Source organism: Tamandua tetradactyla, chromosome 14 (assembly GCF_023851605.1).
Source record: "Tamandua tetradactyla isolate mTamTet1 chromosome 14, mTamTet1.pri, whole genome shotgun sequence".
Taxonomy (NCBI): domain Eukaryota; kingdom Metazoa; phylum Chordata; class Mammalia; order Pilosa; family Myrmecophagidae; genus Tamandua; species Tamandua tetradactyla.
This window is the reverse complement of record NC_135340.1, coordinates 63625072-63650237: the sequence shown is the minus strand read 5'-3', so window position 1 is coordinate 63650237 and position 25166 is coordinate 63625072. Positions and strand designations below refer to the sequence as shown.

Genomic DNA, 25166 nt, shown 5'->3' with positions numbered 1-25166 from the left:
CCAGAGGGATATATGCACATGATCAGATGTGCATATTTAGGTCAGATGGAGCTAAAAGGCTTATAACAAACAGAAGTAGTCTTTAGCCCTCACCCCTTCATCCCATCCGCATTACAATGTCCCCTGATTATTAGCTCTTGCCTTAAACCATCAGATAATCTGAGTAAAATTTTACCTCCTGGTTATTCCATTTTAAACTTTGTCTTTTGCCTTCCTATTATGGTAAAAGAGAATTTTAGCTATCTTATATCTACTTTTCCCCTCCCTCTGCTCCACTGTTTCTCAATAAAGTTTTGTCAAAATTTTTGGTTAAAACCATTTTCAATACGTTAATTATGAGGACTATTTTTCATTTTTGAGTCAATAATGCAAAATGATTCATTTTCTTTCATACCATTTTCCCCTATATTTAATAATTGCCTCATTTCCTCATTTGTTTAGTTTTATTTGACTATTAAGCTCAGCCTTCCAATGCCTTACAATTGTTCTATATATAACATCGCTCTCAATCCATTTTTCCACATGGTGAAACTTATCAGTTCAGCTGTTCCTTTTTTCCCACTACATTTACCAGTTCTATTTTTTCCCTTCCGTTTCTAGTTTTAATCTATGGTGATTATTTTCTAAGTTGAAAAATGGGTGTTATGCTGGGATTTCCCTTCAATACATTCTATAATTATCCCCACTGCTCTCTCCTGTGTTGGTTTTCTCATTTTCTGGCACCTATGTCATCATCTTTCTTAGATTACTCTCTAGTTTAGTGGATTATATCCACTGGGATATGTAGAAGGGAGCTTGCTTTAGACTTCGCATGTTTGGAAATGTCTTTATTCTATCCTCACACTTCATTGATGCATTTAAACAGATACTGTAGACTAAAAATTCATTAATATTTTGAAGGCATTATTTTATTGACATCTAGTTTCCGATGCTCTTTTTAAGAAATTGATTTTCATTCTTGTTCCTTTGATTGTGATCTCTCTCCCTCCTTTTCTCTTGTCCTCTAAATCAACTTTTGGTATCTTCTCTAAAACACTCTAGTTTGAAATTCCCAGATAATATGCCTTGGTTTGGGCATTCTTTTTAATTTATTATTTTGGCCAATCTGAGATTCACATATACAGTTTAAAGAATATTCAAACTGTTTCCTGTCTCTCCTTTCTAGTTAGATATTGTATTTCTGGGATTGAACCATGAATTTTCCTGTCTTTCACTTATTCTCCATCTCTCTCTCTTTTTTTTTTTCTTACACGTTACCACAGAGTTATTCCAGTCTTTTTACTAAATTTTTTGTTTTAACTATATTTTTAATATCCTAATGCTCTTGCTTATTGTTTGTTTCTTTTTTAAAATAAAATAACATTCTGTTCTTTTTTTCAAGGATGTAATACTTTCCTTTACCTTTCTGAGGACATTATGGCTTCTTTGAAGCATTCTACTGCTCTAAGCATTATCTCTGTTTCCTCTGAGTTCCTATTTTCTCTGTGTATCTTTATTTGTTTTAGTTTGCTTGCTTAGTTTTTCTGCTTTATACTGGAAGCTGTCCTCCAAAGTTTGATTATTCTTAGATGTCCTATCATCTTTAAGAGCAAGTCAACAAAATGTTAATTAGAAGCTTTGTAAAGGCACTTCTAACAGAGTTATAGAATAGCTGATCAATTTTGGGGGGAGAGGCTCACCAATGTCACTACCAGTAGGTCTTTTCTAAGGGATGGTTCAGAGTCCCCTAAAAAAGATCCTACGACATCCCTGGAGGTTCGGACATGGGTTGGTGTAGCTGCCAAATACGCTACAGGTAAGTAGAGGAAGAATGTTGAGAATTCCACTGTACTGATGGAGAATGTACTTTGCATCCCAGTTTTCAATTCTTTTTGTCACCCTGCCTTTTTCAGATCTCAATGTCCCTAAAACCAGAAGCTCTCTGGTTGTTTCTGCAGAGACTCCTGCATAGGTGGGGGAAAATAGTTCCCTAATTATGCCAAGTAAGATTTGGATCTGAAGGTCTAAATACATACTTTGAAATAAATTCCTGCTCACCCTGTCACCCTGCCTTCTCAGGTACCTCTAATTCCTGAGCCTTTCCAGAGAGCTGTGGGATGAGTCAGCTTGCTTTCCATGGCTTCTCCCTCCACAGGCATTTGACTCTGACCTTTTTCTACTCTGCTAAGTCATGTACCATTCTTCCATCCACTTTCCATCTTTGTATCTTGTGGTTTTGGATTATTTATGCCTCCTTGATTCAACAGAGATGGGACTTGTGCTTCCTGTTCTTGTTTTCCCTGCTGTTTGGGAATGATTTTAAGAAAAGAAGACTCAATGAAGAGTGGAGAAAAAGTCTTTTCTTTTTTATAGGTCTTTTATCAAACCCCACTCTCTTCTAGCATTCCCATTCTGTTTCATCATTTCTGGTTTTCCGACTTTCTGGGGGACCAGCTATCTTGTTTTTCTGGTTTCAGACTTGAGCATTTATTTATTAATGAATAAACAAGTTCTACTCTAGTAATATCCCATTTGCAGTCATTATAGTCTGGAACTAAATGGGGTATACTTAATGTATATATAGTTGGGAGGAGTTTTTTCATCAATAGGTGGTGAATTAACCACCGCTCACTCATGGGATGTGGAACTTTATTTCCTAATCAAATGGTCTGGTTATTCCCTGCTTAACTTCCTGCCCCTCCATTCTCTTTACTTCTCTGTACCCCAGGAAAATGGCCTCTATAGACAACTCCCCTCTCTCATCCTCACTCAGTTTCATCTTTAACCCCTCACCCCACTCACCTCATTCTTTCCCTGCCTTGCTAGATTTCTGGCAATCTATGTTTTAGTTTCCTGGCTGCTAAAACAAATAACATAAAATGGATTAGCTTAATAATAGAAATTTATTAGCTCATGGTTTCAGAGACTAGAAGGCTAGCTTCCTCCCAGGGTCAGTATTTTCTGGCTAGCCAGCAATTTTTGGGGTTCCTTGGCTTTCCTGTCACATGGCAACATATATGGAGCATCTTCCCCATTCTCTTCCAGGGTCCACAGACTTTCAACTTCTGACTGTCCCACGGTTTCTCTCTCTGTGGCCTTCTCTATAAGCCCTCCAGTAATAGGACTAAGACCCTTTATTCAGGTGGGCCACACATTAACTGAAGCAATCTCATCAAAAGGTCTTATTTACAATGGGTTCACACCCACGGGAATGGAGTAAAATTAAGGACATGTTTTTTTCTGGGGCATATAACTCCACATCACCGCATAACATGCAGCCATAGCTCCTAAAATATAGTGACTTCTGGCTTCACTATTCCTAGGTGGTTCCCTTGTCTTGTCCATGCATCTGTAATAGTGTCTTTATTAAACTCTCATCAGTTGTATGTGTCACATGTTTCCTATCAGGATTCCAACTGATAAATCGATAGAAAGTATTTGAACTAGTTCATCTCTAAAGTCTCTTTACTTCTTGTGTTCTACAATTTTTACAGGAGTCAAATACACAATTGTCATTTAAAGACTGAGCAAATTAGGGACTCCCTTTTAGACTAGGATTCTGTCTCACTACAGCACAGAGACTCTTCAAATAACAATGCTCAGCTCTTAGAAAATATAAGCATTAGAAGCACAATTTAGACTCATGGGGCAAGACAGGATATACATATTATTCCCTTAAGCTCTAGGTATTGAAGTCAGATCAGTTTGTTAGTGTCTATTTTTGAATTTGGAGACACATAAAGATGACCAGAATTAATTTCAGTGTTCAAATGTTGCAAGTGTTTCTTTTTCTTTACCTTCTTTCTTCTTTCCCCTTATGTATAGCTTATCATCAAAGGACCAGAAAAATACAAAATATAAGTTTAGCTAATCTTCCCACCAAAAGGGAAATGAGTTCCTTGACTTTACACCCCTCTCCAACAACAGATTCTCTCTTTTTCTCTGCATAGCTAAACTTTTTGCATCCAATGATCTTTGCTAATTTTTGGTTACAGACAGTTCAACCTATTTCTATCTTAAACTGCCCTGGCCAAACTTTTGTTCAACTTTCTTGTCGCTGACTCCAATGGATAATTCTCTGGCTTCATCTCACTTAACCTCACAGGAACATTTAACACCACTGTCACTCCTTTCATGAAACATTCTCTTCCTGGTCTTTGTTGTTGCCTCATCTTTCTGGTTTTCCTGCTACCTATATAACTACCCAAACTTTTCACAGGACATCTCTTCTTCTGCCCATTCCCTAAATGTTCATATTTATCAGCGATCTATCCTGGTCTTTTCTATCTTCCCATACATGCTCCACCCCTGGTTGTTCTTATCCACTCCTATGGCTTTGAAAACCAAGTATATGCTAATGATTCTCAAATCAACAATTTCAAGTCCAACTCTCTCTTCTGACCTCAGAGATTATTTTTTTCTTGGTAACTAAACACTAGATATAACTACATTAATACTTCCACAGATTCTTCCAACTCAATATTTCAGCTTTCCCTCAAAACTATTTTCCCATCTGTATTCCTCATTCCCATGACCCACACCAAGTCAGAGACCTGACTATAATCCTTCTCTTCACTATCTCCCTTCCCCACACCCAATTAATGATCAAAGCTATTGAATCTGGCTGGGATGTTCTTTGATTCTATCATCCAGTTTTCTCCATCCTCACTGCATACTTCCCAAGACCAAGTAATTTCTGTAATGCTAATACTGCTACACTTAACTCCAGACTTCATAATACAGCCCCACAGAGGGTACAATGGTAGCTTAGTGGTAGAATTCTCGCCTGCCATATGGGAGACTCAGGTCCAATTCCTGGTCCATGTACTTCCCAAAAAACAAACAAGCATAATACAGCCCCATGTATTAAATTGCAAATGTAATCATGTCACCCTCTTCCTAAAACTCTGCAATGCTTTTCCACAGCTGTCAGGATGACGCCTAAGGTCCTTAACATGGTTTATAAGACCCAACATCTGGTCTCCTACCCCATTGTCCAAATTACTCCAATGATAATGAACCCCTTTAGTTCCTCCAAAAAACCATGATTCCTTTTACTTCCACACAATATTTCTTCTAACTGATACGTACTTATCAGATCTTTTCAGTGTTATCATGCTATCAGTGTTGCTTGACTAACATCTATGAATCCTTTAATCCTTGGTGTCTCAGCTTAGATGTCCTTGCTCTTTAAATCTGGGATAGACTTTTTATTAGTTAGGATTCTCCAGGGAAACAAAATTGACAGGAAATAGATAGAATATATATATTTACACATATATGTAAATATTGTGGAATTTATTATAGGAATTGGCTTACATGGCTGTGGGAATGGTTACGTCCAAATTCCATAGCACAGGCTCAAGCTGGGAACTCTAATGAAGGTTTCTGATGAATTTCCCAGGAGAAGCTGGCTGGCTGAAGTAAGAAGTAACAACAAAAATTCTTCGATCTGACAGCTGATATCACCAGTTCTCCTTTTAAGGCCTTCAGCTGATTGGATGAGACTTCTCTCATTGTTGAAGGCCATCTCCTTTGTTGATTGTAGATATAATCAGTCATAGATACAATCAACTTACTGATCATTTAAATCCATGAAATAGCCTCACAGTAACCATAAATCTAGTGCTTGCTTGACCAAACAACTGGACACTGTAACTTAGATAAGGTGACACATGAACTTAACCATCACAGATCTGTTCCCATAGCATACTATGTACCCATTTATCACCCTCTATTATGGTTGCATATTTACTTGCCTCCATTCCCCTTTTAACTTTGGGAGGGGTAAGATTGTATTTATTATATCGTCAATGCCTAGAATATTGCCCAGACACAAAGTAGCTACTAAACAAATAACGGTTGAAAAGTTAAATGAATGAACAAATGAATGAGCCATCAAATTAAAAGTAGTACCAGGAGGAACATATTGTACATATGGACTTCCTTGCCCCTTTTTTCTCTCTCCTCTCAAAAAAAAAAAATAGTAAACAAAATACCCTTCCCCCCAAATAAGCCATTGCTCACAAAGGGGTAACTAATGAATACTTATATATAACACATAAAGAGAATACGTCTATCTGAGCCTTTCCTTTCTCCTTCATTTCTCCCTTTTACATATAAAATTTCCAAACTGAAAGCTTAAATAGGCTTAATAGAGACTAGGAATGATGTCCAGTCTGTTATCTGCAAACTTGATGTACATGAGGTAAAAAGAACAAATTACAAGGTTTTATTTGAACCAGAACTCGAAAGCATTAATTAAAGTTGAGCACACCTACTCTGAACTTCAAAGTCAGAGATTTATATGAACTTGTAAAGCTGAAGCTTTCTGACCTCTTGTAGGATTTATGTTTCCTTCAAATAAGCATTTCCTCTCCGTAATGAAATTTTTTTTTAAGTTTATTTCAGTGACTAACGTGCTGGCATAAACAGATATGTTGTTCGGTTCCTTTATAGCCTGATCTTTACCCTTCTTACCCACTGACTGTCAAATATTTAACTTAAGGTTTCGGGTAAAAATAAGCAGGCCCAACTATGAGTTCTAAAATTTCTTGCTCTAAATTTAACTTACTAATGAGGTGATCAGAAAAGATATCCATGAATTCAGACTCCACACTTAATCCAAGAGCATTTTAATACACTTACTAACAGACCTGCTCACTGTTTGGAAAGTATCAGCTACCTTATAGTGGCTTAACAAAAGTAGGACTTACTAAATCACAAATGCTTGCCAACCTGTGCCAGTCCTTTCAGGTAAATCACATTTTTTCAATCAAAGTAAAGCATTCTGACTTAGAATATGAATACTAATGCCTCTAGAAATGAGGATGTGTGAGGCTTACAACAAAGTCAGTTACCTTGGATAGGTTCATTCCCAGAGCTGTGAGTGTTACCAAACCAGCACAACAGACCAAAGCACTGGAGCTGGAGAGGCCAGAACTTGGTGGGATGTTTCCATCTACCAGGCAATTCATTCCGGTCAGATTACTAAGACCAAAGTGTTCCTAAGAATAAAGGCAAAAAACAGCACTAGTAACTTCAGTGTTGGATTCAGAGAGTAGTAGAAACGTTCTTTCATTCCCATATCAATGGACCTATTATACTATTTTTAGAAACTACTTGTGCAATTCATTTTAGTTGAGACTATACAAAACATTTTATTTAATGGCTCTTGACCACAGGATAAGGTACCCTGAAGAATAACTTGTACTTTTTCAACAAAAAGCTACTGACATATTTCTTAAACTTGCCTTGAAAGCTTTTTCACTTGAATATCAACTGATTTGACCAAATATGGAAAAAATATAAAATACTTATGAATCAGTTTCTTAAGTAGCAAGACAAGAAATACACGATTATTGGCAAGGAAGTTTAAATTTTTATGTAGCACACCCAACACTCTATTATTGTAAAAAGTCTAACCCTAATAGTGGCTTGTTTTTGTGCTGTGTCTTTCTTCAGAAATTCTCCAAAAGAAAAGAGTGCCAAACTTTCTCAGTCCTGTTTTACTTATGGAAAAACCTAGCCATGAAGAGATTAAGAGACTTTCCCAAGATCACACTTCAAATAAATAGGGAGCTGGGAATAGGGTTCTGTTCTCTGATTCTTAGTTAAGAACTTCTCCACCGCAGTTAAAACCTGGGCCAGCATACTGTCACTGTGATTTAATATAAGTTAGCTATATGAGGAAATCCAGATTTTTACTAGCATTTATAGATGTAATTTAGCCATATGGTAACTTTCAAGACTGCCAGATTAGAATGCAGCCACAAATAAGAATGCAGATTCTAAATGAAGCTGGGAAACTCTATTTCTACATATAGGAAACCCCAAAGAATCAAACTCTGATTTAAGATAGAAAGCTCCAGGTTACTTAGAATGATAACACAATATTTGTGGTTTAGAATTAAAAAATAAATTTAAGGTCACTTCCTCCTTAAGAAAAAGTATAGTGTTTGTAAATTACTCCAAAGAATCAAGACCAAAGCAGGAAATACTATTACATTACATAATTACACATTTCACCATATACACTATTATTCTAGGGAGAAATTTCAATAAGCTAGTTAAAATAACTAAAGTAACAACAAAAATCTGCAAATGAAAAATTTTTTTCCTTAATTTTTTTTTGCCCTTTTTTTCTGAGCTGGCAAAACTCATGCAGCACAAAAGAAGAGATTGAGTTGGATATTCTTTTCTTCACTTCAAGTCATCTAAAAATTTCCTTTCCAGAAATACAAACAAATTATAAACTGAAACCCTGCTGCTGCCAATGTCCTTTCATACAGAATAGCTGATAGCTTGTTAAAAAAAATCCTCGGAGAATACTATATATATATATAGCTATAAATTGATCCACAGGGTATCTTGAATGTGAATCATACTTACAAATTTATCACGCAATGTTTAAATTAAAACATACAACAGATTCAAAAACACAAAGGGATTTTGCCAAATTCTGTAATAGCTCTATCCCAAAAGGATAACATGTTCAATTTAATATAAACAGATTATCCTCTGGAACTATCTACTATTTGAATTTGAAGGTTTCCAAACAGACTAACATTTAAATTTCTTTTCTGCCCAAAGTTCATTGTATAAACCTGCTGTTGCCTATAAGCCATCAAACCAAAGACCATAGCTAAAAGACCTAAAATGCTCAAAAATAACATAAAACAACATGCACTATTTAGGTCACCTTACCCACAGTCTATAAAAAGGCACGGTGTTTTAAGGAAGATCAAATTGTATCTGCCAGTTAAATGTTTCCAAATAATGTAATTTCCACTAAAGCATATGACAAGCCAAATGACCTAAAGATTTAAAACCTGCCAATAACTTTTCCCATAATTTACTACTACACATCTGAAAATTTAAAAAAACATGAAAGAAATAAATGAAAATGGGGACTCTAAACCAGAAGTACTACAATAAAGAGAACAGGACCACTCATCAGAAATGGACTTGGTGCATTTCTATGATACATCTATCACTGAGTCCTAGCCTACTAGTGACAAAATTTCAGTAGGACCACCAGGCAGTAATGAGCACAGCTCTCTAAAACAGGCTTTTTGTTTTGTTTCATTGGCTCACAAAGCAAAAGCTACCTCTTATTGTCCTTTACTTATAATTTTTCTATTAGCTATCATACCACATCTAAAAGAATTACTCAAATATAAAAGTGGCCCTGGAAAGAACAAATATCAATTTTCTTTCTGTCCTTCAAACTTTTTGAATTATGAAAGAAGGTGGAAATATTTTGTTTTCTTATTCTGCTATACAACATTAGAGAAGTTCAAGGTTGTTCAGTGTTTCTAGGAAAATACTTATGCTAAATTTCACTACCATTTTAAAAATACAACTACAACTGGAGTAGTCATAATAATAATAGTTACCATTTATTAAATGCTTACTATGTTTCAAGTACTGGGTAATCCTTGCATCAACTTTTGGAGAGTAGTATTATCCTCTTTTCACAGATAATAAATCTGAGATTTAAGAGGTTAAATTAACACAGTGGGGCAGAGCCCAAATTCAAACTCCACTCTCTCTGAAACCAAATCCTATTACAGTGTATTCCTATATATCCCAAAACAAAATGTAAATAGTCCTACCCGAACATATCCTTCAAATGAAAATTTAAGCAAATATTTAAAAAACAGACAGACATTTGTCAGTGCACCTGACTTATGAGCAGCCAGCTATATGAAAGATCACTACTGCCCCCTAGAACACCATCCATAAGCACTCAAGACCCTCTTCATCCCTTGAAACATATAAATTAGCAAAACAGGACAGAAACAACAATTCACATTAAAAGAAGGAGACACATAGTACAGTAAATAGAATGGATTTGCCACAATCCACAGTATCACTTCAAAGCTGGTAGGTCATTTCATCGTTCCATCATTTCGAAACCGATTTACCTGAATTCCTTTAAATCCGCACAGGAAATAGTTGTGCCACAGAGGTTTGGTTTTGTCAATCTGAATGTTATTAACACTGGTACGGAAGTCTCTGCAAAAACAAAAGACGCCGCCGTTTATTTAAGTCTGTAAGCCATGTCCTACAAAATCAGCGGCTGACTGCTGCCATCTTGTGCCAAGACACTGATACTGCATCTCCTTTTCCGTTTACTTTCAACATACTTCACCGCCTACCTGCTAAAAAGTTGAGAGGAATTAGTAGTGACCTTAATGACTAAACTACCTCCAACTCGTCCTTTTTATTTCCTGAATGAAGAGTAACCAATATATTTTTATATAATCTACAACCATTTTTCTTTCATGTTGGTCAGTGTTAAGTTGGTGTAAAGCAAACGGACATTTATCCTCTGGGGCGGCAGTCTGGCACATCCCCAACTGTAACATCTTTCCCCACACTCTCTGCCACCCATCCAATTTCACCATCTTCACCGTGTAAAACAAAAGAAGGAACTAATGGTGATTCTAATGGACTATAACCCATGGAATTTAAGCTGATTCAAATTAACAAGTGAATGCAAAGTTAAGTGAAGGAAAAGGGAAAACACACCCGTATGATATAATGTCAACTAATAGATGTAGAAGAAATGATGAAAACTGAAAATCATTATTTGGTAAACTCCACAATAATAACTGCTTCAGGAAAGAATCATCAATGGATGTTAAAATGAGTGGGTACAAGATATTCTATATAGTCTCAAAGTATTTCTCCACAAGAAACTTACTAATTGCCAAAGGAAAAAAATTAGTAATTTTATAGTAGAGAAATCTGGCAAACACCCTCTTAACCAAATGACAAAAGTTAATATCACTAGAAAAGGGACATCATGTACCTCCTGATACAATGGTCTGAGAGCACAACATTTTTGTGGTATTCTTGTCAAAAGAGAATAACTTGAATCTAATCATGATGGAATATTAGACAAACCCAAATAAAGGGCATTCTATAAAATAACTGACCTGTTATCTTCAAAAGTGTTGCAATCATAAGAGACAAAGAAATACTGAAGAGATGTGCCAGATTAAAGGAGATATAACAACTAAATGTAACCTACATCAGATTCTGAATCAGAAAAATTACATCAATGGAGCAACAGCAAAATTTGAATACGGTCTCTAGATTAGATAATAGTATCATAGCAATTTTAATTTCCTGATTTTGACCATTATTCTGTGGTCATGTAAGATGTTAAAATTCAGAGAATTTAGAAGAAGAGAATATATGAATTTTTGTATTATTTTTGTGACTTCTTCATTAGTTAAAAATTATTTCAAAATGAAAACTATATGATAACAAGACAGAGGACAAATACTTGAAATGTGTGTGGGGGAGGGGAATCAACTTTTTAAAAAGCAGTGATAGGACAAAGCAATATTCTCTATATTAACTGAGTGCTCTCCATATAATTTGTACAACTGCCAATATGTATAGTAAATGCCTTATATGCTTTGTTTTAATAACATGGATGCATTGTCTGCAACAACAAATATTTAGTGACCACCTAAGTATATAAGGCATTCAGGAGAAAACAAAGGAAAAAGGCTTGGAACTTATATTTTAAGAATTTGTAATCTGGCAGAAATTACTTGAATATAAAGCACTATCAGCTAATGCTGTAATATGACCGTGCATAGTCCAGGGTAGGATACAAGGCTGAGACGGAGTCATTTATATGGTCAGCAGTGGATGAAGAGGCAAAGGTTTCCCTGAAGGCTTAGGGAAACTTAATAAGTTCTCAAGGACACACACAGTCTTTACTGTCACAAGCTCTACCATCACCAATAGAAATTAAAATACATTGCTTACAATCAAGAAGGGGTCAAAAGACATTTAATAAAATTCAACAGCCATTAATGATTTTTTTTCAATCTTAGCACACTAAAAATTTTAAAAAATTCCTTACGTAAGATGACAAAGCACTCATATCTGAAACTCACATCTATTAAGCACCAGACTCTATGTTCAACACTGATGCTAGCACATTAAAGTGAGGATACAGTACCTGAAGTCACAAGCCTCCTAATCCACCTGAGGATTCAGATCAAGTCAATGGGTAATGATAACACAGCTTGGTAAAATACTGTACCAAGAAGATTATAGGGTGGCCTAGTAACAAAGGGAAGGCACAAGACTTCACTTTCTTGGAGAAAGTTACCTCAGTAGATGATAAATCCCTGGTGGGCAAGGTGAAAATTACTTTCATCTTTGTATCTCCTAGTACCTAAAACAATGTCTAGTATTTGACAAGTCCTCACTAAATGTTTCTCCAGTGAATGAACAAGTAAACAAAATGAATAAAAATTAAATGGTGAGTCAGGTACAAATTTCAATGAATTAAATGATTATATATGAATCTGACGTCTACCAAATAGTTCATTTGAATAGTTGTTGAATACACAGCACAAATACTCACGGGTACACAGGGTTTATATTGGCCAACTGGATAGTGTGTGTTTTCACAGGTTCTACAGCTATCAGCATATCTTGTTCTACAGCCATAGGGAGAACAGAGTAGCCACAGTAGTCTATATGTTCTCCTAGGAAAAAAATATATATATATATATTTTTTTATTATATATATTATTTTTATTTATTATATATATATTTTTTTAAAATGAATATTTTCATTATATTCATTATTATCATATGAAACAAAAAAAGCTTTAAGTCAACATTCAGGAAAAACTTGACCACAAGCTGGGTTTTTTTTTTTTTTTTTTTTTTTACTTTTTTATTGTGAAATACAGCATATATACAGAAAAGCAATTAGCTTCAAAATACATTGTAATAAGTAATTATAGAACAGACTTCACAGTTTCATATGGGTTACAGTTCCACAATTTTAGTTTTTCCTTTTAGCCACTCTAAGACACTGGAGACTAAGAGAAATATCAATATAATGATTTAGCAGTCATACTCATTTGTTAAATCCTATCTTCTTTGTTAAAACTCCTCCTTTCCTTTGAACTATATGATAACAAGACAGAGAACAAATACTTGAAATGTGTGTGGGGGAGGGGGATCAACTTTTTAAAAAGCAGTGATAAGACAAAGCAATATTCTCTGTATTAACTGAGTGCTCTCCATATAATTTGTACAACTGCCAATATGTATAGTAAATGCCTTATATGCTTTGTTTTAATAACATGGATGCATTGTCTGCAACAACGAATATTTAGTGACCACCTAAGTATATAAGGCATTCAGGGGAAAACAAAGGAAAAAGGCTTGAAATTTATTTTTTAAGAATTTGTAATCTGGCAGAAATTACTTGAATATAAAGCACTATCAGCTAATGCTGTAATATGACCGTGCATAGTCCAGGGTAGGATACAAGGCTGAGACGGAGTCATTTATATGGTCAGCAGTGGATGAAGAAGTCTATATGTTCTCCTTGGAAAAATATATATATATATATATATTTTCATTATTATCATATGAAACAAAAAAAGCTTTACGTCAACAACAATAAATATTTAGTGACCACCTAAGTATATAAGGCATTCAGGAGAAAACAAAGGAAAGAGGCTTGGAACTTATTTTTTAAGAATTTGTAATCTAGCAGAAATTACTTGAATATAAAGCACTATCAGCTAATGCTGTAATATAATCTTTAGGGGTTTGGGGCTTTTCATGTTGGAAATGGCTGTCAACAGTATGGAATAGGGGCATGGAACTAGTCGATGCTCTGGAGAGGCTGGCCGCTCTGGGTTTCAGGACTTATCTGGAGGTTGTAGGTTTCTGGAAAGTAATCTTAGCGCATGAAACTTTTCTAGAATCTCACAGGGAGCTCTGGGTATTCTTTAGGATTAACAGGAATGGTTTTGGTTGGGGTTTGGCAAACTGATAATTAGCCATATTCAGCTGATGCTTTGGGTTAAGAGTAGCCTCCAGGGTAGCCTCTCAACTCTATTTGAACTTTCTTAGCCACTGATATCTTATTTTGTTATATTTTCACCCTTTTAGTCAGGAAGGCATTGTTGATCCCACAGTTTCAGAGCTAGGGTCATACCTGGAAGTTATGTCCCATGTCGCCAAGAAAACTTTCACCCCTGAATATCATGTCCCACGTAAAGGGTAATGATTTTTTTTGCAGAGTTGGGCGTAGAGAGAAAGAGGACACATCTGAGCCACAAAAGAGGTTTTCTGGAAGTAATTCTTGGGCATAACTATTAGTAGGCTTAGCTTCTCTGCTGCAGAAATAAGCTTCACAAGAGCAAGCTCAAGATCAAGGGCTTGGCCTATTGACTTGGGAGTCCCTAATATTTGAGACAGTATCAAGGGTTGCCCTCATGTAACTCTTAATAATTCTATTTTTTTTCCACAAACTGGTTTATAACAAAATAAAAATACTATTGGCATACAATGATTCAGTTTTCTTTTTTTCTCAGACATCTCAGCCAGTAACTTCTGCTAGCCATAAAGTATATTAACTAAGTTTCCATAAATTTTTGAACTTCTTTAAATCTCCACACAAGTTTTTTTCCACTTTCTAATTCAGTCATGATCATTTTCAAATATTTATGTTATGTCACTAGTTACATGACTATCAAGAAAATTGTTATATCTTTCTCTGCTTCTTTTTTGTATTCACTTTTTAAACATAAACAATTGAAGCCCTTAGTACACACTCCCTTATATTACTGTTATCTGAGTCCTACTCTCTAGCCAATGAGTTCGCTAAGGGCAAGGACTTTATTTATTTTTGTGTCCTCCCAGCCCAGAACAAATGCCTAGCAAATCAGATTGGTACTAAGTTCTCAGGATGTGCTAGGCAGAGCAAGATGATTTAATCTGCACTGTTTTAGAAACAATTAACAAATAAAGAATACAAACATTTTCTTCTCTTTTTCATTCTAATTCCTCTATGAATGACCAACAGGATTTTTTTCCAATTATACCATAAAGTTTTCTCCAGATTACCACTTAAACTCAAGATTGTTATCCTTAAAATTTAAATACAAAATAACAATTCAAGAAATATGGACTAAGCAAGTTTACCCATATTTTCCCAGGACAGATTTTTATATCTGATTGTTCCTATTACAGACATTGATCAATTAAGACACACAAAATACATGGAAGATAATTCAGCTGTATAATTATATGTTTAAATAAATATTATTTGACATATTATTCATGGTAATCAGTCTTTTTTTTCTACATTATTGTGTCCTTTAAAATATTTTCTTTATGGAGAGACAGTGACAGATTGAGAAGTGGTTTTCAAAGTTGACATTTTCCCTCAACTTCCTTCAAAAAAACTATCATATGGAACAGTAGTTTGCAAGTAGAAAACATTTTCAAAGAAACAAGACTTTCAAGAAGGAGTACTCAGATTCTGTTGAAATGGCTACAGTGTGGCTAAGACACATTTCTGAGAATGAACAATTACTCCTTTTTCAAAATTGATAGTGAGGGGCAGAGAAGCAGCAGGAAATGCTGTCTGAGGGAGACCCCAGGATCTACCAAAGGCAAACTTAATTTTCCTGATTCTCCTGGCAACCAAAGCAAACATTAAGACCAGCCAGCATGTCCAATAAAATGTTGTAGGATGATGGAAATGTTTTATATTTGTGTTGTCTAATACAGTAACCACTAGCCACATATGGCTACTGAACACTGAAATGAAACTGGTAAAGCTAAGAAACTGAATTTTTAAATTTTATTTCAATTCAATTAATTTAAGACAGTGCCGCTTTAGATGATTCATATTCTTAGCAGAAGTAAAATAATTCTATTCTGCATCTTCAAAGAAGGGAGAGTAAATAAGATTATGAGTAGTGTCCTCAATTATATCTCCACAATAACCTCATTAATGGGTCTTTTATGGTTAAACCTAAATAACAACAAAGTACAACTTAGTGAAAAGAATTCTTTATGTGTGAACTATAAATATATATTTCTGAAATCAAGCTTGACCTAGGATAAACTTAGTAGCTATCAAAATAGGCTCTATATGTACCATGAATAACATTTATCTCAAACAAGATTTCTGATGAAAACTCAAGTAACAATGTCATATCAAATTATAAATACTTGTGAAGTCAATACCCTTTTGTGAAAAATGAGAAATTTATCAAGACTCATGCATCTATTCTATCTACCTCTCCTTGCCATCTTAAAACAAAACAAAAACCTCACCAGAAATAATAAAATGAATAATGCTGTTCTCACCTAGTATATCCTTTTTTATCAAAATAGTGGCTTAAAGAATAAAGAACTTGAAATAATTTTATGTTCAACAAGAGAGAATTGTTAAAATACAGATTATCAAATCAGTATGCTTTTACTAATTATTAACATAATAATTATAAACCTATGCACAAAATTGGGAAAAATATTTATGATATATTAAATGAAAAAAACAGAATAAAAACTGTATGTAATCCAATTACAACTTTATCAGTGATTATATATGAACAAAGACAGAATTTTAAGGTGGTAAAAAGCAAAGATAATTACAAAAAAACAAAACAAAAGATAAATTTGAACCACACTTTTAAAAGTAAGGAATCATGTGTTTTCCCTGTTATCCTTATAGCCCAATGAGTAAATCTAAAACCATCAAAATTACTCACCACAGTCAAAATATTTAACCTGTACAACACAAAATTATTTTCATCTTCTATAAATTAATATTAACAATCAGGTTTCAATGAAGTTATACATTTTTTAAAAATGAATGTACAAAATAAGTGTTAATAATATGGATTGAGAAAGATGAAAGTAAAATGTGTTCTTTATGGATAGGTGCATCTCATTATTAGGAGACGTGAAATATTCTAGAATAATATTTCTTCTGGAAAAAATTAACAAAGAAATATATTAAAAAGAATATGGGGGCAGGCAACGGTGGCTCAGTGGCAGAGTTCTCACCTGTCATGCCAGAGACCCGGGTTCGATTCCCAGTACCTGCCCATGCAAAAAAAAAAGGAATATGGATTTTTACCAAAGGAGAAGGAGAAAATTAAAAGAAGGGACTTTTGAAATACCTATTATGTTGACTCTTCCTGGTGCTCGAACATAAAACTTGGGAATGGATCCAAACTTAGAATAAAACATCTCCTTCAGCTTCAACAATCTGAAAGTAAGAACCAAATATTTCAAGAACATCACTTAACAGAAAATGCATTATACACACACACACATTTAATATTCCTATTGTCATTAATTTTTCCTAAAACATAAAAACAATCTTCTACTGACATACTTCCTTGGAAACACGAGAAAGAAATAATATTGTAACCTCCTAAATGACACAGGAATATGGCTGAGTGTATTGAAGAGCAAAAAGTTAAGGGTGATGTACCCAACTGACAAAGCTGTCTCCTTCAATTATGAAGAATATAACTTTCTGTATAATTTTTATAATTTTCCAACAATATTCAGATAAGAATATCTTTATATTAAAGTGTTATGGGATAGTCAAATTTAAACTAGATTGCATATCAGGGGTCCATGGTTCTAATTCTAATTTGGCCAAGTTTGGTAATTAATTTTACCATGGTCTCTCTTAAATAAAATTAGGGAAGTTGAACTAAATATTCTTCACAGGTCCCTTCCACATCCAAAAGTTTTATAATAAATTTTATACATTCAATCCAAGATAAACAAAAGCTGAGGTGGTCATAGCTAGCAGACCCGGGAGTCCTTCAGGTTGAAATGAAAGGATATAGACAGTAACTCAGAGCCCTACAAAGAAATAAAGAATTCCAGGAATAGTAATGATATGAGTGAATATAAAAATATATTATTGTATTTTCACTTTGTCAATTCTTCTTGTTTTCTATATGATTTAAAAAACAAATGCATTAAATAATAATTATATTAATGGGAACATGTACAAAGATGAAAATTATGACAATAACAGTATAATAGGAAATTAACAACTACTCAAACAACTAAGGAAGGAAATCACAAGAGAAATTAGAAAATATTAGTGATGAGTGGAAATGAAAATACAACCTACCAAAATTTACAGGATGCAACAAAAACAATGCTCAGAGCAAAGTTTATGGCTGTAAATGCTTACAGTCAAAAAAAAAAAAAGGTCCCAAATCAGTAACCCAATCTAACACACAGAGCAACTAGAAAAGGAGGAGTACCTAAAAAGAACAGAAGGAAAGAAATAATAAAGATTAGAATGTAGAAAATGAAGTAGAGAAGAGAAAAGCAATAGAATCAATGAAATCACAAATAGGTTTTTTTAAAAAATCAATAAAATTCACAAATCTTTAGCTAGACTGACAACAAAAAAAGAGAACCAATGAACAAAATTAGCAAAGAAGGTAGGGACATTACTACTGACTTTACAGCAAAAGCACAAGGGACAAAAGAAAAAATAAATAAGTGAGACTTAAGAAAAATGAAAAACTTTTGTGCATCAAAGGACACTATCATGAAAGTAAAGATAACTTACAGAATGGGAGAAAATATTTGGAAACCATGCATCTAATAAAGGCTAATATCCAGAACATATCAAGAACTCCAACAATTCAACCACAAAAAGAGAAACAGCCCAATTGAAAAATGAGCAAAGAAGTTGCATAGATATTTCTCCAATGAAGATTTACAAATGGCAAAAAAAGGACATGAAAAGATGTTCAATATCATTAACTATTAATGAAATGCAAATTAAAACCACAATGAGATATCACTTCATACCCACTACAATGACTATTAATTTTAAAAATGGAAAATAACAAATGTTAGCAGGGATATGGAGAAATGGAAACGGTACATTCTTTTGTTGGTAAGAATGTAAAGTGGAGAAAACATTTTGGTGAAACATTGAACTATATATGATCCAAAATTCCCGTTTCTAGGTATATACCCAAAAGAACTGAAAGCAGGGACTCAAAAAGATATTTATACACCAATGTTCATAGCAGCAGCATTCACAAGTCAAAAGATAGAAGCAACCCACATATCCATCAACAGATGAGTGGATAAATAAAACATAATGCATACATACAATTGAATATCATTACACCATAAAAAGGAACAAAGTTCTGATACAGGCTGCAACATGGGTGAATCTAGAAGGCATCATATTTAGTGAAATAAGCCAGACACAAATGGACAAATATGGCATGATCACTTACATGAAATAACTATATTATGTACATTTATAGAGACAAAAAGTAGAGTACATGTTACCAGAAACAGGAGGTTGGGAGAGGAAATGAGGAGTTAATGTCTAATGGACGCAAAGGTTTCTGTTTGGGGAGATGGAAAAGTTTTGGTAATGAATGGTGGTAAAGGTGGCATAACATTGTGAATGTAATTACTGCCACTAAACTGTACGCTTGGGAGTGGTTGAGATGGAAATTCTTATGTTGTACATATGTTGCCACAATTTAAAAAGAGAGAGAGAGAAACTAAAGAGATAATGACAATTAAATGTAATATATGATACGGATTGGATCTAATACTGGAGGATAAGGATAGGGAGACTCAAACAACAAAATAAAAAACATATGTAGGTATTCATATATCAAATCTATACCCTGATAATAAGGAGTATACCTTCTTTTCAAATACACATGGGACATTCATAAATATTGATCATATATTAGGTAAAAAATAAAACAAATAAATTTCATAGCTTACAAATACTACAAACAATACTTCGAATGCAATGCAATAAAACTAGAAATTATTAACAAGATCAAATTCTAAAACAGTCCTCCCACTGGCAAGTTTTATAAGTGCTTATTAAACAACTCTTGGGTGAAAGAAGAGATAAAATGAAAGTATAGAATTTCTAAAAGATAGTTATATTAAAATGTTACATATCAAAATGTATGGGATACATTTAAAAGCAGTGAGGAAAATACTTTTATTAATAAAAATGAAAGAATGATAATAAATGAAGTCAATGCCAACTCAAAAAGCTAGAAAAAAGCAACAAAGTAAACAAAAAGAAAACACAAGGAAAGAAATAACAAAGATAAAAGCAGAAATTAATGAGGTGGAGAATAGAAAAGAATAGCCCTAATTAATAAATTAATTTTTTAATTAAAAAACTAGACAAAGCACTAGCTAATGAATTAAGAAAATGAGGGGTAGAGCAGAACCATACAAAATGAGAAATGACAAGGAAAAATATTAAACAAAAGAAATTTTAAAAATCATAAAACTACTTTGCAACTTCCATCCAAATAAATTTGAAAATATGATAAAAATATGACTCTAGTTTTTGATGTTTGGCTGCTGACAGCTTTTAAGCCTCACTCTTCCCTCTTCTCCCTCCTGCCCCACATCTGCCCCACATCTGAACAGGTTAATAAGAAAGGCCAGGGCCTCCATCCTCTGGCACCCACAAAAGGTTCAACCACCCAAGCCCTTGCCCGTACACAGGAATCCTCACCACAGCCTTACCTTCTAACCATTCTCCCAGGCCAGTCTCCTTTCCCTGCTCCCTAAACCTTTTTTTTTTTTTTTTGAGACAAGACAGCCCTAGAGAGCTTCTCTCTAGAAGACCTTGTTTAGTGAGTAATAAACCCTTTTATTCCCTCTTGCTGTGTGTGTGGCTTTATCAACCTCAACATCTCAACATCCAAAACAAATTTTGAGATGCAGGTCCATTCTGAATCTGTGGGACAGCCAACAGAAATCCAAGAGGAAATGAATAATTTCCTAGGGAAACACAGTTTACAAAATAGACACATCTTCAAGGATTTCTGGGAAGATGGTGGAGTGGGATGGACTGAATTCACCCCTGCACCATGAGACAAGAGAGGACACAGATTGAGAATGACCAGGACTGAGTGATTTAAAGGGTCTTCACCGTTTCTTGGGAAAAGAGAGGTGGGAGGATCGGGACAAGGAGAGCAGGGTGGGTCTGACTGGCTGGGACCCCCACCAGGGGCAGGAAGGGGTGCATGGGAAAGTGCGAATCCAAGGGAACTGACCACCCTCTGTTCCAACATGTCCCAGCTACTGTCTGGGAGGCCTTCTCAAGCAGCTCCACAGGGAGCAGTGCCCACAGGGAGCTTGGGGCATGCCTGGCCATTCACTGCAAAGCCATGCCCCCAGGCACTGGGGGTCATCTCAATAGGCACTGCAAGTACCAATCACATCTGGCGCTCAACCAGGCACTGCAATTGGCTCCCCCATCCCACTGTCACACTTGGGTAGCAGCAGCCCCAGCACACACCATCTTCCCAGTTGGCCACTGCAGTCAGGGAGAGGTGGGTCTGAGGGGAGGAGGTGCCACCTGCTGGGAGGAAGCAGTAAATGCAATCTGGCAAACTCTCTATCTGCTTAGATTTTGACTGTTTTTTTAAAAATACGTATTTTTTCTATATATTTTTATTTGTAGTATAATTATTTTATTTTATTTTATTTTTACATGGGCAGGCACTGAGAATTAAACCAGGTCTCCTCATTATGGCAGTGAGACCTCTGCCACTGAGCCACCATCATCTGTAGTATAATTATTTTTTATATTTATTTATATATATATTTATATTTATTGATTTTTTTTTTTTAATTTTCTCTCCCTTCAGTGGGCACAAGTCTAAGTTCATTCCCAATATACCTTGGGGTGTCTCCTTCTAACTTTGGGGCCTACTACAGTTGGGGGGGAGTTCATATTTTTTGTGCTTCATTTTATTTTGGGGGGAGTGGGAGAGAGGGAGTGCACTGCCAGGAATCAAGCCCAGGCCTCCCACATGGCAAGCGGGCATTCTGCCACTGAACTACCTGTGCGCCTTTGCCTAGCTTTCAATAGATCATCAACTAGAATTGCATCCCCTAAATGAGATCCAGGCCTTGGTTTGGCAGGGAATTACTGACAAACCAAGTGTAAAAGGGAACCTTCAATGCAAAACCAAATAAATACAAAATTTAGCACAAATGAAGGAAAACAACCTGCAAAATAACCTTATTAAGACAATCAAATGCCCTGAAACACAACAGAATATTACAAAGCATGTGACAATTCAAGCAGAAATGGCCCAACAAAATAACCAAATCAAAATACCAGACAAGACCCAGAATATGGAACAACTACTCGAGGATATTTATAAAGAAATAAAGGATATCAGGAAGACACAACAAGAATAAAGAAGAATTTGACAGATTAAATAGAAAGAGGGCAAGTCTCACAGAAATAATAGTAGACCAAATTCTAAATATACTAGACACACATAATAGCAGATTCAAAGAAGCAAAAGGAAGAATAAGTGAGCTAAGAGACAGAACACTTGAACTAGAGTGCACTTAAGAACAAATGGTAAGAAAGATGGGGAAAATGGAAAAGGATCATAGGTAGATGACAGATAACAAAAGGTGCACAAATATAAGAAACACTGGTGTCTCAGAAAGAGAAGAGAAGAGTAAAGGGCTGGAAAGATTAGTTGTAGTTATAATCAGGGAAAACTTCCAAACCCATATAAAAGACAAAAATATACAAATCAAAGAGGCCCAAGGAACCCCAAATAGAATAATCCAAATAGGCCTACTCCAAGACAGATACTAATAAAACTTTCAAAAGTTGAAGAAAAGCAGAAAGTCCTGAAAGCAGCATAAGAAAAGTGAGCTACTAAATACAAGGGAAAACACATAAGACAGTGTTCAGCCTACTCAACAGGCACTATGGAGGCAAGAAGGCAGTGGCATGATATATTTAAGATCCTGAATGAGAGAGACTTAAAGCTAAGAATTCTTTATCCAGGCAAGTTGTCCTTCAAAATTGAGGGAGAGATTAACATCTTCAAATACAAACCAATAATGAAAGAATTAGTCAACAAGACACTTGCACCACAAGAAATACTAAAGGGAGTCCTCCCACCTAAAAAAAAAAAAAAAAGACGGGAAAAGGAGGTCTGGAGGAGGGCAAAGAACTGAAGAGTACCAGTAAGGACAACATAAAGGACAAAAAGAGAGAGGGAAAAGAATATACAGATGTGACAAATAAAAACTAAAGGATAAGATGGTAGAGTCAAGTCCTGCTTTTACAGCAATACTTTTGAATATTAATGGCTGAACCCATGAATTAAGATACAGATTGGCAGAATGGATGAAAAAAAAAATCTATCTATATTTTATAGCTCAACACCAAAAGGACAAACCAATTATAAAATGGGCAGAGGCTATGAATAGACACTTTCCTGCAGAGCAAATACAAATGGCTAAAAAGCACATGAAATGATGTTCATTTTCATTGGCTATAAGGAAAATGCAGATCAAGACTACAATGAGATATCACCTTACACCCATAAGAATGCTGTTATTAGACAGGAAACTATAAATGTTGGAGAGGATATGGAGAAATTAGGACACTTATGAACTGCTGGTGGGAATGCATAATGGTGCAGCCACTATGGAAGACAATTTGGCAGTTCCTTAGGAAACTAAATATTGAGTTGTCCTATGACCCAGCAATAGTACTATTTGGTAATTCCCAGAAGAGCTGAAAGCAATGACACAAACAGACATTTGCACATTAATGTTCATAGTAGCATTATTCACAATCACCAAAAGATGGAAACAAACCAAATGCCCATCAACAGATGAACGGATCAACAAAATGTGGTATATACATATGATGGAATGTTATGCAGCAGTAAGACGAAATGATGTCCTGAAGCACATGACAAGGCTCAAGGATGAGCCTTGAGGATATAATGCTGAGTGAAATAAACCAGACACAAAAGGATACATATGGTATGATTCCCCTTTTATGACCATGGAAAAGGTAAAATCAGAGGCTTATAATACAGAATATAGGATAGTTAGAGATACATAGATGCTAGAGATGGCTGAACGGTTAGCTAATGAGGTTGAACTCCAACATAAGGGAATAGATAGAAATGAAGGCAGTTCTCAAGTGGGTCTATAAGTAATATTACCATATTGAAGATGAACAAGATTGAAAGGGGCTATATAGACCTACGTGTCCCAATGATTAACACTAGAAATATAAATTAGTTCTTATAAGGACTACTTCAAAGTATGATTCATATACAAAGAGTGCTTAAGTCCAGGGTACAGGGGGAAAACTGCCATTGCATGCTATGGGTTGTTTAAAAGGAAAATATCAGCACTACCATAGCAACAGTGGAGGTAAATAATGGGGGGAAGGACAAGAGTTAAGAGGAGGCTTAAATTTCCTATTTGGCGAGGGTGTGTTTATTGGTTTTCTTTCTCTTGGGAACAATGAAATTATCTAAAATTGAGAATGTTGATGGACTGTGGACTTTGGGCACTATACATGATCCTTGATGAATGCAGGTGGCTGAAGGATGCACTGTCTGAGAATTACATCGGCGAATGATGTTGTATACTTATGAACGAATGTTATGCTGCTACAAAAAAGGAACAAAGCTGTGAGGCAAACAATGATGTGAATGAACCTGTGGAACATTTGGCAAGGCAAAATAAGCCAGAATCAAAAGAACAACAATGGTATGGTCTCTTTTAGAAAACAATTACAAGAAAATGGTGGCCAATATTGTGAGCTTTTATAGAAGACACATTTAGTCTGGAGTAGTAATTATTATTTCTGGACTTCAAGAGGTTGTTTTAGATATATAACCTGATATTTAGAGATAAGAATGAAACCAATCAGCTTGGGGTTAAAGTAACTCATAACACAGGGGTAAGGAAGACAATGTCAATATTTTAGAACCACACATACTCTTTGAGACCAAAGGAAGAAAGGTTTATTTGGTCTGCAACTGAAATTTTCTGTAGCACATAATCAACTGAACCTAACCATATAGCTCATTTGAACAACTGAAACACAGGGAGCCCAGAATAAGAAAAAGGTCCTTAAATCCTGTATAGCTGGACTTCGGGAGAAGATGGCGGCTTAGTAAGATGCGTGGGTCTTAGTTCCTCCTCCAGAAAAGCAACTAAAGAAACAGAAACAATACGAAACAGCTCCCGGAGCCACGACAGAGATCAAAAAGACAGCGTACCCCATTCTGGAACAGCTGAACGGGCAGGGAGAATCCGCTGCGGTGAGATACCCAAGGGGCGCGCGTTTTCCCAGCCGGGGCGGCTGGCGACTGGGGTCCCCTCCAAGCACGTGGCTCCCCGGTCTGACTGGGAACGTTGGATAGCGGGGCCCTCCCGCCACGCTTGGCCTCTCGGGCCAGCTGGGCAATTTGGACCGGCACTCCCCCAAGCCTTGGCGGCCGGTGACCCCCCACTCCACGCACGGTTTCCGGGCCGACTGCGAGATT

General features: G+C 35.5%; 1 protein-coding gene across 6 annotated transcripts in view; it reads right to left on the bottom strand.

The window, feature by feature from the left end:
• The window catches only part of GALK2 (galactokinase 2), a 207016-nt gene that overhangs the window by 103839 nt on the left and 78011 nt on the right, over nucleotides 1-25166 (bottom strand). For all 6 annotated transcript variants that reach the window (XM_077127836.1, XM_077127837.1, XM_077127835.1 and 3 more), the window contains 4 exons: nucleotides 16962-17050; nucleotides 12380-12503; nucleotides 9909-9999; nucleotides 6840-6986 (listed from right to left, as the gene is read on the bottom strand). In XM_077127836.1, the coding sequence (XP_076983951.1) occupies nucleotides 6840-6986; nucleotides 9909-9999; nucleotides 12380-12503; nucleotides 16962-17031 (432 nt within the window). In that variant the 5' untranslated portion in view covers nucleotides 17032-17050. The remainder of the gene's footprint in view (nucleotides 1-6839; nucleotides 6987-9908; nucleotides 10000-12379; nucleotides 12504-16961; nucleotides 17051-25166) is intronic.